The 16,377-nt window shown below is 42.5% G+C and overlaps 1 protein-coding gene across 3 annotated transcripts in view; it reads left to right on the top strand.

The window, feature by feature from the left end:
* The first annotated feature begins 3,019 nt into the window (after positions 1-3,019).
* The window catches only part of LOC138103985 (3'-5' RNA helicase YTHDC2-like), a 30,306-nt gene continuing 16,948 nt past the window's right edge, over positions 3,020-16,377 (top strand). Inside the window, exons 1-11 of one of the 3 annotated variants that reach the window (XM_069002662.1) lie at positions 3,020-3,219; positions 3,986-4,076; positions 4,437-4,633; positions 6,244-6,443; positions 7,027-7,193; positions 9,644-9,746; positions 10,954-11,110; positions 13,274-13,381; positions 14,489-14,637; positions 15,017-15,152; positions 15,501-15,627. In XM_069002662.1, the coding sequence (XP_068858763.1) occupies positions 3,045-3,219; positions 3,986-4,076; positions 4,437-4,633; positions 6,244-6,443; positions 7,027-7,193; positions 9,644-9,746; positions 10,954-11,110; positions 13,274-13,381; positions 14,489-14,637; positions 15,017-15,152; positions 15,501-15,627 (1,610 nt within the window). In that variant the 5' untranslated portion in view covers positions 3,020-3,044. The other 2 variants (XM_069002664.1, XM_069002665.1) reach the window with 2 other exon arrangements.

The raw sequence follows: 16,377 nt of genomic DNA, 5'->3' as shown, positions 1-16,377 counted from the left end.
TGTAACCTTTTTCTGCAGGCCGCTGATGACTGCGATAGTTAAATGTGTTCTGTGCTCCAGAAAATTTCTGCAACATAGGTATTATTTTAGTCAAAAGATTTCAGTGAAACGGTATTCTAACAGGAAATTACATTCTGGATAAATAAATCTCCCTGGGAAGCACATCAGTTCCACGCAGTTCCAGTTTCAGCAGAGACAAGCACATGAATCACAGGTATGAAATCCTTCTGCCTTCAGTCTACCCCTCAGGCTCACAAGACATGGGATCCCTGCAGTTTTCATGCTGCCTTTGTAACATGTTCTAGACACAGGAAGATCTGTTAGCACAGGATCATTCCACTCTCCCTCCTGGCCTCTGTCATTTGCTCACCCTGCAAAGTACAGTTTCTCAATTTAGGAGTGAGGAGTAGTGGAGACAACTGTGGGAAGAACTGGGGTATAGTTGACCCTGTTGGGAATCATGCTCTTTCCAGCCTTCATTCTGGAGACATTGCTGAACTCTGTGCATGCCTTGAGCTGCACGGAAGGCTTGCAGTTTTCCCCTGGAAGTTCAACAGCCCAAGCTCTGGACTGCTGCAAGTGAGGACCTGAGAGAGCTTGTTTTACAAGGACAGAACTGATCGAAAGGCTTCTTCCTTGATGTCTCAAAAAGAAATAAAAATGGCAGCGAATAAGGGAAGTGGAAAGACAGATAAATAAGAAATGATCTGTCAGTAGATGATAGGAGAGGTTACGGAAATGGGGCGGAGGCAATCGCCCACATAGAGCCCACATCAGCAGCCAAAGTTCTGGGGAACTACCAGTGTATACAGTAGTGTGCAGTAAAGCAAGAGATGCCCATTTTCACTGCAGTTAATTTATTAAACAAGTACTGCTCCTTATAATTTGACATTAGTCTTACTTCCCTAAGTGTGTGTAAATACATAACTTATTTGATGGGATCCCTAATAGTCACAGCAGCCAACAGCTATCTGGTTACAAATTTACTATGATGCTTAAAAACCCCACATACTGCAATACCTTTTACTTTTTGTAGTCAAGGAACTGAAAAGAGAAATCAATCTTGTGCTCTTTCATTAACCTGACCTTAAAGAATAGTATTAGCTCACCAGTAATCCTTGCATCATATTTCAAGAGCTAACAAGCCTTACAACACTTAAAATCTGTAAAATATCGCAAACAAACAAAACCCAAAAAGACAAACTCTTTTGCAGTCAAATCTGACACTAACACAGTATGTAATAGATAATATTGTTTCGTAAACTTCCTTTGCAGTTCTTTTTCTCTTCGATCTGACATCTTTTGTGGAATATAGGAGTGTTTGCGAGAGAGAAAACACCCTGCAAACTAAAAAGTCACCAAAACCTGCTACATAATAGAAGTGCCTCCAGGGAGGGTAAAATAAGAATGCCGAATTGTATTTAAACACGCAGATGTATTTTTGCATAAAACTGTGCTGCCTCTCAATTCTTCTTATAAAAAAATACATGGGCATTTAGCTATATGTTAAAAGAAGGAAATCATTCTTATTCCAGGAGTTATTTGTTTTGAGTAAACATTAGAAGCTATTTCTGAGGCCAATCACAAAAACTGAGTTTTTAAAGACTTACAGCTTGTTAATTCTAATAAGAAAATCCACAGCTAGTAATTTTTATTAAGAGAATACCTATAAAGAGTCTATATAAACCTCCATGTCTAAGAGCTTGGGCAAGCACAATTCTGTCTTTGCTCATGTTTTTTCATATGCTGAGTGCAGACTGCAGTTCAGTCTTTAGCAGGACTACAGCAGGCAATGCATGGGTGACTACATTCTCCCATCTTTTCACCCTCTGATAGCGTCAGGGAGTCAAAAAAGCAGTGAGAGAAGCAAGGCATGTATGAAGAGCTTTGTTATGCAGGATGCACTCAGCCTTCACCCCACTCTTAGCCGTATAAATGAGAGCTAACCCAACAGACAGTTACCTCTGTGCCCTGCTGTATTTACAGGATTGCAAATTGAGAGCAGAATGGGGCTTGAGGAGTCATTTTTCAGGATCATGGGGGTTTCTTCTGTAGGAAGGCAAGATGATGCTGTTAAGAGGCGGAAACTGGTAACAGGTCTGGGTTCATAATTAAAGATTTCTGATGTGACTCTTTCAAATGAGTTATGAGCTCTCCTTTATTACCATTGATACCAAAGATGGGAAGAGGAATCCTCATCTTAGTCAGCTGTTTAATTTTCCGTAATAACTGTGATGTGCTCTGAGGTGACAGTCCTGAATGTCACAGGAGCAGCTATGAGGAGCTAGCATTATGTACTTTGGTTGAAGATGCATTGGCAGATACCTGAACTGAAAAACTGAAAAAAAATTTAAAATAACCTTATAATAGATCGATTGTTCAGCTCCAGTGCAACCTCTCAGTGCAGAATTATGCTGAATTGAGCCTTGTACAGAGCTTTGGTAGATGTCTCTTAAGAGCTATTTTTCAGCCAGCTACATCAGACAGTGGGTGTTGATTTTCTATTTATTTAATTCTCCAGTTCACAACTGAGGAGTACTTTGTTCTTCTTCAAAGTACTCTCCCTCTGACTTAATGACGTTTCTAAAGCAGCAGCCTTCAATACCGAGCCCTGTGTCATGCCTAAGAGGTTTGGGTTTCGTTTCTAGCTCATGTCCTCAGCGTGGAGTCAAAGGACAGCAGGAGAAGACGACCCAAAATCGAGGGCGAGTAGCACTGTGTACAGCGTGAGGAGGCTGAGGGCCGAGATAACCCTCGCCGCACCTACGTTTAATGCCATTCAATTCGATCACGTAATTTATGACCACACAGGGTAGCAGTGCCACTTTTTGGTCACGGGCCTCGGCACAGGGCAGGCTTCAACCCCGAACGGGGGGAAAGACCCGATTTCCTTCCGTTCGGGGGCGATTCCGGCTGTGGGTGACCCCACGCACGCCCGGCCCCGCCCTGCCGCCAGCGTCGCCCCCCGGGCCCGGGAGCAGCGCCCGCCGCTCCGTGCCGGTGTCGCGGCGCTGTCGGGGCCGTGTGGCGGCGCTGTCGGGGCCATGTCGCGACACAGGCGGGTGGCGCGGCGGCAGCCCGGCGGGGCCGCGGGGGGCTCGGCTGCCGCCGCCGCGGTGCGCGCCCGGGCCGAGGCCCTCAGGGAGGTCGGCGTGGACGAGGAGGTGGAGATGGCGGTGCAGCTCGCCCTGGAGCGGTTCCGGAGCGGGGACGAGGCGGGTGCGCGGCGCGGCCCGGCCCGGGGCGGCCCTGCGGGTGTCGGGAGGGCGCTGGCAGCGGGTCAGGGAGGGGATCCTGCTCCTCTGCCCGGCCCTAGTGAGGCACAGCTGGGGTGCTGTGTCCAGCTCTGGGCTCCTCAGCACAGAGACAGGGAGCTACTGGTCAGGGTCCAGCAAAGGCCACAGACGAGATGAGATGAGATGAGATGAGATGAGATGAGATGAGATGAGATGAGATGAGATGAGATGAGATGAGATGAGATGAGATGAGATGAGATGAGATGAGATGAGATGAGATGATGAGAGGTCTGGAACATTTCTTCTGTGAGGAGAGATGTGAGACGTGGGCCTGTTTAGCCTGGAGGAGACTGAGATGGCATCTCATGAATAAGTATCTCCAAGATGAGTCCCAGGAGTGTGGTGCCAGACTTTTTGGTGACAGGACAAGGAGCAGTGGCCATAAAGTAAAAGCCAAGAAGTTGCACCTCAAGATGAGGAAGACCTTTTTTCCGTGAGGGTGGCAGAGAACTGGAACAGCTGCCCAGGGAGGACGTGGAGTCTCCCCCTCTGGAGACATCCCAAACCCACCTGGGCGTGCTCCTGTGTCACCTGCTCCAGGTGACTCTGCCTTGGCAGGGGGTTGCTCTGGGTGATCTCCAGAGGTCCCTTCCAATCCTAACAATTCTTTGATTCTGTAAGACCAAGATAACACGTCAAGAATGCCTGTTGCATTGTTACTGGTTTTTTACTATTATTTATCATTCTAGAGATGGAATTTCCTTCTAGTTTCACGAGTACCGAAAGAGCGTTTGTTCACCGGCTCTGTCAGTCTCTTGGACTGGTGTCTAAAAGCAAAGGGTAAGTTGGGGTGCAATTTTCATTTTTTGGGTGCAGATGAATGGAATTTCCTGACTAATGATAACGTGGTTGATATTTCCAACATAGCCAACTCTGCTGCAAGGAATAGTATTAGAGAAAAAAGTGTAAAAGTAGGCATAGAAATAAGTATCTTTGTTTGTTTGGAAAACCTTGTGACATGCTTTTTGAGATGGCTTGCTTTTATACTTCATGGGTTTCACGTGTCCATAAAAGAGGCTGCTCACCATGATCTCTGCTTTTTTTTAAAGGTTTTGCATAGAACCTCATACCTTGACAGATAAAAGTTAACCTGGAGTAGGTCACTTATTCCTGAGATAGGTTTTCTTTTCCCCCCGACAGAAAAGGAGCAAATCGGTACCTGACTGTAAGGAAGAAGGATGTCTCCGAACCGACACATGCAGCCATGGCTTGCGACTTGGCTCTCCGTACGAAACACGCCGTTCGGAGCCTCATTCAGAGCTTTCCCGTCACAAACAAGGAGCGCACAGAACTCTTGCCAAGGACAGAGCGAGGAGGTGCGCGTGCTGTTGAATCTGGTATGTTCAGCGTGTCTTCTCATTTGGACTTGTCCGTCAACACTGCTTGAAAAAGCAGCGTACGACCCGAGTACAAAACAAACCCCTTTCTGTTCTGTCCCCTTGCCTGCCCTACCATGCACCTTTAAACAAACACATGGATTTTCCTTACTTTCAAGGTCTTTTATAACTGGTGTTGTGAGGAACTTGGGCAGTCGTATCACGCGCATTGCGATGTCTACCTTGTGCTGAGTTAATTTAGGATCTTTGAGCCAGTTCCAGCCAAATCTTTGTGGAAGCACATTTGTGAAATGTGGCTTCATACAAGTTCCATGAGGTGGGATTGAAGAGTCAGGTCTTACCGTGATGCCGTGTGAGAACACCCTTACGAAAGAATGAGGTTGGCTGTGCTGCTTACAGAAATTCACGTACTTGACAAAGCAAGAAGTTTAGTTTTTGTTTCTTGATCTCTACCAAATAGATGTGATCCTTAAGACGCTACTGTCCAGACTTCTTGATTTCTAGGATACGAAGGAGTTCACTGAAGACAAACGTCTGATAAAATGTTGGGGTTTTTTTGTTAGCAACGCTTTTATCTGGATTACTGCTTTAACAGCTGTGAGTGGAAGAGCTATACTGTGTTTCTGTGTGCAGAGGTGGCTGTAGTGAACAGAAAACACTTGTACCAATAGGCCTTGTTTAATTAAATATTTCTGGTGTGTGGTGTCTGTTCTTAAAGCGCTTCCTTTGCTGCTTTTTTCAGTTGTTTCAGTTGTTTAATAGGATTGTTTAATGAACAGAGGGCAGCTATAATAAAAGTACTGAAACACAATGTCTTAGAAATGTAAGAGGTAAGCTAATGAAGAGTCTAACATTTATCCTTCTCTGCTTTTCAAGCATGTATTTTTAGTTCTCCTAATCTCTTAGTCTGTGTTTGTCTTGGTACAACAGAGCTTGTAATTTAGCATGTGAATCTGTTAATCATGTTAAATATGTATAATTGAGTTTGCAGCAAGCTTTTCATTCTTGTGGAAAATAGTGATCAAGGAATTACAGAGTAGCATTTACGATGCTGGGTTTGAAGCAGCTCCCTCAGAAGATGTGCACGTTTTTTGGCTGCTCACGCACTGCTTGCTAACACACCACGCTGCTGTGTGGGTCCAGGACCCCTGGTACAGCGCGCTTGGATCGATAGGATTTGGGGCAAATGCATGGAATAGCTTAAAGGTTGAACTCTGTGAGCGTGTATTTCTAGGGAAACTGCAGATGGGAAACGTGCACGCAGATATGAAGGCCACCAAAGTACACCAGGCTGGTTTTCTCCAGTTTAGTTTCTCTTTCTCCTTTCGCTCTTTGTGGGCTTTCTTGGCGTAGAGCAATGCTCTGGGAGAGTCTGGTTGTGTTCAAAATACCTATGAAAGTAATAACTGTTCTGAAAAATGCCTATTTCAAGCACCATAACAGGACGTGTTGCTATGAGTCTGACTTCTGAATGTGTGCTGGGTTTGTCACTTTACCCACAGGGGTGCATAAAGAGTCAGGAAGGTAAATTGTTAAGTATAATTTTTGAGCAGTGTTTTAGTGACCTTCCTCTGTGTCTGTATAAGTAAATTCTTAATTTCTCTTCACAGAAAACAAAGAATTGAACAAGACAAGCGGTCGACTTAATGACGGTATCCCCCAGGTCCCAGTGAAAAGAGGGGAATCAGAGTTCGATTCCTTCAGGCAATCACTACCAGTCCTTGAAAAACAGGAAGAAATTGTCCAAACAATAAAGGACAATAAAATTGTTTTGATTATAGGAGAGACGGGATCGGGAAAAACTACTCAAGTATGTTTCCTCAATGAAATGAAAAGAGATAACAGTATTTATACTAAACTAATGCCAGTTTTGTAGCATTTGTGGTAAGGGATATTTCTATGCTATTTTAAGGCTTTTGTTTTCCTGTATGATTGAAAATCTTGTGTTCCAGTTCACTTTCTAGCTTTTGAAATACTAAGCCAGCAGATAGGTACTGAAAGCATAAATGGTTCCTCACGGTTTTCTGATAGATATAATTTTTTCATTAAAATATTACGAAATATTGAAGGGAAAGTAGCTGTGATGTTTGTATAACCCTTTTTCTTCTAAGGCTAGTTCTGTTCTTTTGTGTTGAAATGAGAGATTATCTACAGGGCTTTTTTTCCTATAGATCTCTCTGAAGCAGGAGAGAGAGACTTCAACTTTTTAAAAAAAAAACCCTCAACAGGTTATACTTAGAAATTTATTTTATGCTCATTCAGGTATATTTGCAGTGATAATCCTATTGAAAAATCTGTTGCAACGTGTAATACTGAGATGCAGTTAAATTGTTTCCCTGTGCTAAGAAAGCTGTGACTTTCTCAAAAAGTAAATTTGAACCACTTCTTTCCAGATCCCTCAGTTTATCCTTGATGACTGCTACAAGAATGGAGCTCCCTGTCGTGTGTTTTGCACTCAGCCGAGACGTTTAGCAGCTGTTGCTGTGGCTGAGAGGGTGGCAGCAGAAAGGAGAGAGAAGATTGGCCAGACAGTTGGTTACCAGCTCCGGTTGGAAAGCAGGTGCTAATGGTGCTTCTAAGTGTCAGTTGATCTTGTGCTGCTATCGTGAATCTTGTGTACCTTTAAACTGCAGTATATTTGGGATGCAGCCCCATAAATCATAGGTGGGGTATGTTATTGCAGGTAAGGAAGACTTAGGAGTGAAAAGGACAGCTTTCTTCCTGTATTTGGCAGTTTCATGTAGTAGCTTGTCATACTGAACTGAATTTCAGGTGCTTTCTATTGGTTTCTTCTAGAGAGTGTGTGCATGTAAATCCTTGTCTGATTTTCAGATCAAGTCTACACTTTCCTCTCTTTTTTTTTTTCCCTCTCTACTTTTAACATGTGTGGATCCAAAAGTTCTGCAAGCTTTGAAGGTAGGTAGGAAGACCAGCATGCTGTAACAAACGTATAGAGTGTGAGTTGGTATGGGTCATAAAAGGGAGAACAACAAAATTGGAAAGTGACTGATGAAGCTGAGCATTATTTACCAGTCCAGTTTGGGTTAAGTTTCCTGTGCTTCAGCTTTTAAAACATGAAGTGCCGTCAAAGTAGAGCTTTCAGTCACTTGATGAATTTGTCTGTGAAGCAGAGTGTGAATGGGTTGTGTGGGGTTTTTGCATCTTTGCACTGTGTAGCCAGTGACATTTCAGGGAAGGGGCGACGGCTGGGATATGAGTGACCAGAAGGTGGCAAAAGGTTGTGTTGCTTGAATGAACAGGGATAACGCACGGGTGGTGAAAACGAATGTGCTGGAACAACAAAGCCAAGACAAGAATTGGAATGTGCATGGGAAAGCTCACGAGGCTATTAAGGGATTAGAAGAGCTAGTGAAGATGTATCACAAATAAGCTGCATGATTAATGTCTGGAATACTGGATACTGTGCTGGCAGAAGAAGAGCAAAGTCAGATGAAAATGGAAGAAAATCCATCTTGAGAAGAATCAATGCATTTACTCCGGAGAAGCACTAAAAGGGAGAGATGACAGTATTTCCAGCTGTGCACAGAAAAGATCTGGAGTGGAGGTGTTTAGGGGTGCTTAGAATAAGAAAGAAGTCTAATTTTGTAGGTTTTCTTAATGGTCTTCCAGAAAGAGCTGTGGAGGAGAGTACAAAGGAACTTTTTGGTTCCTTTGGGATGGCAGCACCAGCGAAAGTAGTGACAATTGCTGTTTTTACTGGGGCAGCTAACTCTGCCCTGGGTGTAGAATAGTTACACTTCAGTATTTTGACTTCCTGAAAAACCAAAGGATCAGCTGATTGCTTTGTGATGTAGTCAGCTGTAGTGTATTAGGTTTGCATGACAGGGCTTTGGGAGCTGTGGGGCAGCTTTCTGTGAGAAGATGCCAGAAGCCTTCCCCGTGTGTGACAGAGACGGTGCCAGCCAGGACGGACCTGCCTCTGGCCAAGGCTGAGCCCATCTGTGGTGGTGGTAGTGCCTCTGGGACAGCAGGGAATGGGGGAGAAAATCCTGCACAACAGAGGCCGCAGTCCAAGGAGAGCAGCGAGCGCGTGTGAGAGGAGCAGTTCTGCAGATGGGAGGGTCAGTGCGGGAGGGGAGGAGGTGCTCCAGGTGCCAGAGCAGCCCGTGGTGCCGCCCGTGGTGAGGCAGCTGTGCTCCTGCAGCCCATGGAGGTGCATGGTGCAGCGGGGATCCCCCTGCAGCCCGTGCAGGACTCCGTGTTGCAGCAGGTGGGTGCTTGAAAGAGGCTGTGATCCTCTGGGAAGCCTGTGTTGGAGCAGGCTCCTGGCAGGACCTGTGGCCCTGTGGAGAGAGCCCCCAGTTTGCTGTCAGGATTGTGACCCTATGGGGGTCCCACGCTGGAGCAGGCTGTTCCTGAGGGACTGCACCCCGTGGAAAGGGACCTGTGCTGGAGCAGGTCCCTTTTATGAAGACCTGCAGCCCATGGGAAGGACTCATGCTGGAGAAGCTCATGGAGGACTGTTGCCCATGGGAGAGACCCATGTTCTCCTTATCCTGGTCCTGACCCTGTGAGTCTTCCATTGTATTTCCTCTCCCCTGCCCAGCTCAGCAGAGGAGTGGCTTGCGTGGCACCTGGCATCCAGCCAGGCTCATCGCACCACGTGTAGGCAAATACAAGGGCTATATCCAAGCATACGCTGAGGAATTGGAACCTGGTTTTCCACATGGGATTTTCTAGTAGATTGAATGACATGGAGAATGACTGTTTCGCATGGTTCTGTTTAACTTTCTTACTTATTAAAATTTGAATCTGATGTTTTCAGTTAATCCATTCTTCAAAGTTAGGAGCGCAAGCAGTAAGAGTTGTTAGGGAATGTCTGGGAATAGGCATAGTTTGAAAACAAGTGGTATGCAGGAGTTCTTTGGTGAGAGAACTGTAATGCCTCTTCTGGTCAGCAGCTGCTTTAATTTTTGAGCCATGGAAAGCTGCTAAGCAGCCTTTAAGTGGTGCAAAGCCCCTGAGTGGTCTCTGTGCTCTGTTCCATAGGGTTTCTCCAAAGACACTGGTAACATTCTGCACTAATGACATGCTCCTTCGCACGCTGATGGCAGGAGACAGCACCCTCTCCACTGTGACACATGTGATTGTGGTGAGCATCCTGTGGTCTTTCCTGTGTTGCTTGTTAATTGGAAAACGAGGTCCTCGTTTGTTTTATTTAAATTTGCTGAGCGTTTTCGGTGGTTTTGTTTGCTAGAATCTGAATCGACTTTAAAGACTTTCTGAGTCCTTAGTGTAGCATGCATGTTTTGTGGGTTTTGGTGCTTGTCTGTGTGTTTGTTTGTGCTTTTCCCTGGAAAAACATCTTATTTTATGTTCATGCCAATAAGTAGGTGTGGAATCAGGAGGAGTTGAGGAGGACAGAAGTGTAAATTTTTCTGAAATTCCTCTGTCGGCAGAAAAGCCTTAGGGAGGCTTAGATGTGGTTCAATACGATTGTGTCAGAATTTCTGTTATCATGTATTTGTTTTAGCAATACCAGGTTTTCAGTCCATTTGTTTGCCCAGTGTTTCCAAGATAATGTGCAGTCTAATTGCTAGCAAATTGTTCAGGAGCGTTCATTTAGGATTGTGTTAATATTCCTATTGTGGACTTCCGTAAGTAAGGGGGACCAGAATGTTTATGGCAAGATTTAAGTATTCCACTACTGAAGACAAAAAAGTCACGGTAAGTTTAGGTGCCTACCTGTTTATCAGAGTTAAAAAAGCATGAGAATGGTCTATTAATTCTTGATGTCAGCCTACAAACCTTGTATTTGAGTCCTTGTTTCATTCATTCATAATACAAAACAAAACAGAAGAATGACAAAGATGATTAAGCAGTTATGTCCTCAGTTTATAGGCTTTGTGTATGACTTGTCTAAGCAATGTCTTTTTTTCTGATTATGTGGTGTCATACATTTCTTTAAGTGCTCCTCATCAGTTGTGAAGTGAGAATTTATTAAAATAAGATTTGTAGGATTTGTGGTTTGTGACCTTTTCTTGAAATTTGGCTTCCAGTACAAAATGAGAGAGGTTTCAGACATTTACTTTGGCCTCTGACGTTAAGGTGTGCGTGGCTTGTGCATTGCAGTGCGCTCTGCTCTGATAAAAACTTTCTGAAACTTTTTTTTTTGCTTATGGATAGTTTAAAAAAAATCCCTTCCCTTAAGCTAGATTTACACATTTTAAGGCCTCTGTAATGTAGCACGAAATCATGTATTTTATTTAAAAAAAAAAAAAGGTTTGTATTTGTCAGAAGTTATGATCTTGAATCTGTGATGTTTGTTTATCTCTTGTTTTTTTTTCCTTTTATTACAGGATGAAGTACATGAGAGGGATAGGTTCAGCGACTTCTTGCTAATAAAACTGAGAGATGTGCTGCAAAACCAGAATAATTTAAAACTAATTCTTTCTAGTGCTGCTCTAGATGCAAATCTTTTTATTAGGTATTTTGGAAGCTGCCCAGTAATACACAGTAAGTACTTCTCTTAACTCTTAAATCTCAGTATACCTGCCCCCGACTCACAGATTTTAGTGAACTGTAGCAAACTACTCTGAGTAAAGGCACATGGTGAATACACTGAGAATTACAGCAGTGCCTGTTCTTTGGGTATTCAGGCCTCTTGTTTCTTAACTCTTTGCGCCTACTTCAGAGGGAAGTGTTTTTATCGCTGGGAGTTCTGTAAATGCAGGAATGTCCTGGCCCTCTCCACGTTTAATTCAAGTAGGGAAGGGTTATTGAAATGCTGTCTCCATGCTGGTACAGGACTTAGGAGCTACATTAGTGTGATGCATATTAATACATTGCAGCAGATTCTAATTCTTCAGATCTCATAAAGGTTGTTACTGGTTACTGGATAAATTGCAGATAACTGTACCTGTTCAGTTGAGAAATAGAGGAGGCCTAGGCAGGTTTGGTTTCATGCTTCAATCCCATGATTCTTTGTTTGAAAGGAAATTAGTAGCCGTTCCTCTGGGTAAATACTCAGAAAAGACATCCAGTTTCTGTTAGTTTATGGTCAGACTCGGTTACCTGCAGTTAAGATGACTTTCAGATGCAAAGAAAAGTTCCCATTATTGCTGCTTTAGTTTCATTTGACTGATCTTTAGGAGAGGCAAATACAGAATGTGTGGGAGATGGGGGGTTTGTGTGGGCTTGTTTTGTTTTTCCCACCCTCCTGGCTCACGGGTTTTCTGCACGGGTGACCTCCTCTGGCAGCTTGCAGTCCTCTTCCTTTTTCAACAATGATGTCCAAGTTTATTGTGTTTTGAACAGTAGCTTTTAAGAGAAATGCTTTATTTGCCAATCAGGTAGAGTCTCTGCATGTCAGCCGTTTTTTTTAAAAATCTCAACAGTTCTAGGAAATGGGTGGAATCAGTTACTGGTTTGTTTTAGCAAATGTTTGTGAGGAGGAAACCTCATTGGTTTTTTTACAGATAGAAGTGTTTCTTTCTAGTTCCCAGTTCTGAACTTCTGCCTAGTAAAATAAGGCTTGCAACGTGTTTGAGACAGGAATCTGGAAATTACACGTGATTTCATGGTCTCTGAATTTTTTTTTGCAAGGGAGAGCCTCAGTTGTGATTGTTGTGTGGCTTTCCAGTTTACTCTTCTCGCAGCTCCCTGTTCTTTTAGATGAGTATATTTGTTTTGGAAATTCTGATGAGAGTCGCTCCAGTTTACCACAGTGGTTATGCTGGTTGTGTAGCAGGCCAGTAGCAATTGGAAAGATGTTTTATTCCTTTTTTGTTTTTGAGAATGTAAGAATTAAAAGAAGCGGCTTTAGACTTCTGTCTGTTAACGTAATGAAAAAGGTTTGCTTCTCCTTCAGCAATATGGCTGACAAAATCCTGACCACAGAAACCAACATTTTGTAGTTGTGGATTGCTGTAGTACACAGAGTTCGTGATGGGTGGTGGAAGACTTCCTCTATGACAGCTTCTCAAAGTATGTGAACTGTAGATGGTTCTTTCTGAAGGAAAATCCTAAGTGATCTAAAGTCATCTTAAGGGACCAGAAATCAAAATGTCGAGACTTGAATTCTTCATGCGAAAAGCATCCTTTAATGTTCACAGATAAGGTCTAGAAAAGAGTCATGTAGAAAAAGAAGTAAGGATAAATTATTAGGAGGTAAAGACCACTGGGATGTCTCATCTGTCCAGAAGTATTCAGTAAAGAAAGCCCAGCTTTGCTGAATCAGTTGAGGACGCTGAGAGAAGTCTATCTCCTCACATCCTTCTCATGAAAGAAAGTAGTTCAACACAAAGATGTACTGTCTCCTTGTGGAGTCCTGCACAAAGCTGTATTAATTGCTTGTTAAATAATTGTGCTTTTACTCCAGGTGGCAGGCTTACGTGGTGAGTTCTTGTTTGTAACCCTAAACAAAAATGGCTGTTTTCTTCTTCTCATTTTAAAAAATTGCAGCTAACAACTCTGAATCTTACGAACATCTCTTGCTATAACAGCTGATATAATTGAAGAGGTTAATGAGAAACAAGATAGCATTTGACTTTGGAAATGTTTTGTTTTGTATAATTTTAAGAAAAATGAACTCCAGTGAAGATAATTTTTTAAAAAAAAGTAATGCTCTAAGTGAAGCTGGGGAATATCTCGTCTTTTATGGAATTTTTGTACTTTCAGTCCAAGGAAGACCTTTTGAAGTTAAAGAGATGTTTCTGGAGGACATTTTGCGAAGCACTGGGTATACAAACAAAGGGATGGTAAAGTACACAAAAGAGAAGCAGCAAGGTTGGTGACCTAGTTAATCGTAAGGGTTGGCAATGAGAAGCATTGCTTGGTTGAACAAGCCATTAACAGGATGATTTTCTGTTAAAGTTCCAAAGTCAGGAGATGAAATGAGACGTGATTAGATGACAGCAAGTGTCTTTAAGCTCTCGGCATTTGCATTATTGAAATGTAATGTTCATGGAAGTTCATGCAATTAAAGAAGAAAATTCACTTTGATTCAGTGGTTGCATTCTTTTTACTTTCAGTTGATAAATGTCTTATTTTTTCTAATTATTATGGTGTAGAATTACATATAATTGGGGGCTCTGCCCACATGAAAGCTATAGGAGCAGAGGATGCTCTGTCCTCTGTACCTTTGGGTGCAAATTCAAGTGCAGCTGTTAAAGGAGGCAGGATTTTGTACATCTTGCACAAAATGTACAAGTTGTTCCTATTAGTGGCATTTTTCACTGCATTCTTCAGACATGGATGTATTTTTTAATAAGTATTCACACTCTTGAACTAAGTATAATTGGTTTTCAGTTGATTAAGTAGCTATTACTCCAGCAGTTTTTCTGGCAACTGAAAGTAATGATCCTAATGATCATTTAAAGAAAATTTAAAAAACAGGCAAACCCCAAGCTATAACATACCGTCCTAACTGGATGTTTATGCCGGTGCTCAGCTCTGATCCCTGTGGATAGAAAAGTTCAGTTAAGACACTGGTGTCTTCTACTGTTTCTTCCACTTGCATACAAAAATAAGTTATTACGTGCAGGGGCTGTATCTCTTGTCTCCAGAATTCCACTTCTGGAGAAAGATCTGGGCTGAGATTGTGTAGAAGGTAATTCCTTAGGAAGCTCCTTTGGCTGCAGTAATTTGGAATAATGGAGGCTTAGGGGGTTAAACACCAAAATGGTGGGGTTTACCTTGTTCTCACAGCACTCGTTTGCAGTGGTGCCCTTTGGGTACCCTTAAACGCGTCATTTATGTTGGACTGCAGCAGCATTCTAGATTAAATAAAGCTGACTAGGTAAAACTTTGAGCTGCTGTAATTATTTTTTAATAGAAAACAATGGATAATAAAGATGACTCTAAAAATTTCTTGGGAAATACTTTGCATTCTAGAAGAGAAACAGAAAACCACTCTTGCTGAGTGGTGTTCAGCTCAAGAAAACACCAACAGACTGGCATGTCGGAGACAAAAATCAGTTCCAAGGGCAAATGAAGAGTACAGTCTGCTGGATGATGGTGGTGACGCAGTATTTAATCAACTGGTAAGTTTTTCCTTTTGTTGCAAGAGAAGTTTCTATTTGTGTTCCGTTACCAGCCGTTTAAAGTGTGTTATCTGGGGTGCTGTTGACTCTCCGGGTGTTAACGCCTTCTAAGGGTCGCTTTACTGGGACGAGCTGCTCTGGCTGACGTGGGCGTTTCGGTTACGCTGGTTGTACACAGCTTTTCCTCAGATCAAATGGCTCGACTGCCGTTGTGTGAGTACTTGCATAGGACACAGTCAGTGCTTTAACTGATGCCTGAGTGGTGGATTTCTGATTGCTGCTGGGAAAACTAACTGTTCACATTCTTTGTGGGTAATGGGGGAGAATAAAGACACCTCTTGGAAGAGATTCATCTTTCAGTATTGTTTTTTCTCATCAGGCTGAAAAAGATGTGAATTGCCTTGAACCGTGGATAGTAAAAGAAATGGATTCCTGTCTGTCTGACATCTGGTTGCATAAAGATATTGATTCCTTTGCTCAGGTGTTCCATCTAATTTTAACTGAAAATGTCAGTGGTAAGTTTTGTATGTTATTACATAACAAAAAAGCAACCACAAATTTATTTAAATTTCTATGGCTGCTTTCATCTTCAGATTCAAATGTTGTTACTTTTGCATTCTGATGCCTACTGAAAAAATGAATAGGGCTAGCAGAATTAATGAGTTGTTTAGTTCATTGTTGTTGTTTCGAAGTCTTGGCAGAAGCGTGCTTCTGAAACAATGTGGAATTCCCATGAACTGACTGCAGAGATGAGTGAGGAAACAAATTCTCTTTGGGCTGGGATTTGAACGCAATATTTGTAGAATATTTTGAAAAAAAAATAACATTTCTATTGGGTTTGCTGATTTTTTTTTACTTCTCAGTTGATTATAGGCACAGTGAGACCGGCGCGACTGCTCTGATGATTTCTTCAGGGAGAGGCTTTTTGAGTCAAGTAGAACAGCTGATCAGTATGGGAGCAAGTATCCACTGCAAATCATCCAATGGCTGGTAAAAAGCAAACAGAGAAACCAAAAGACAGATTTATTTGTCAATATAGGAGAGAGAAAGAAAATTGTATAACATCTGAATTAATTTGCTAACTTACCAGACTGCTGTAAGAACTATAGATTTTGGCAGCCTAAACCGTTTCTTAACTTCTGTTGAAGCACATTGTTTTCTGTAAATTCTACCTGGAATTCTTAATTACACGGTCTTGATTATGGGCTATAAGCTTGGTTTCAGTATGTCTTGTTTAAGACACTGGTTAGTGGAAAAACTGTAATCTGCTGAATTCCACCAGAATGTTTGGTGATTCTTATTTTCATGGAGTTACCTGCGTAAGAAGATCTTTGTGTTATGTTTCTAAATATGCTGTAGCATGTAAAAATATTTGTGAATCTGTAAAGACTCAAGTTTTGTGGTCATGAAGTGTGTCTTCATAGAAAAAGGAAGTACAGTAAGTAATTGTAGTATGGAAGGCTAAGAATTAGGATTCCAGGGCTCTGATATTTGGTACCAACACTTGAAAAACTTGGGAAGGAATGCAGTTTAAAGGTAAACCAGTGAACTGCATTGTGAGGAGGACAACTTCTGAAAGGCATGAAATAGTCCAGTATTTTCCCACATTTTGATGAAAAACGCCTGGGGTGTGACTTTTTGGGATGACTTAAAGGGTACTGCAAACAGGCAGGTCTGATCTCTGCACACTGGTGTGGGCTTCTTAAAGGAATGGCACACTGTTCCTCGTTCCACATTTCC

The sequence above is a fragment of the Aphelocoma coerulescens genome, assembly GCF_041296385.1.
Source record: "Aphelocoma coerulescens isolate FSJ_1873_10779 chromosome Z unlocalized genomic scaffold, UR_Acoe_1.0 ChrZ_unloc_scaf_3, whole genome shotgun sequence".
Lineage (NCBI taxonomy): Eukaryota > Metazoa > Chordata > Aves > Passeriformes > Corvidae > Aphelocoma > Aphelocoma coerulescens.
Note: the sequence above shows the minus strand (reverse complement) of the source record. Positions and strands in the feature narration are given on the sequence as shown.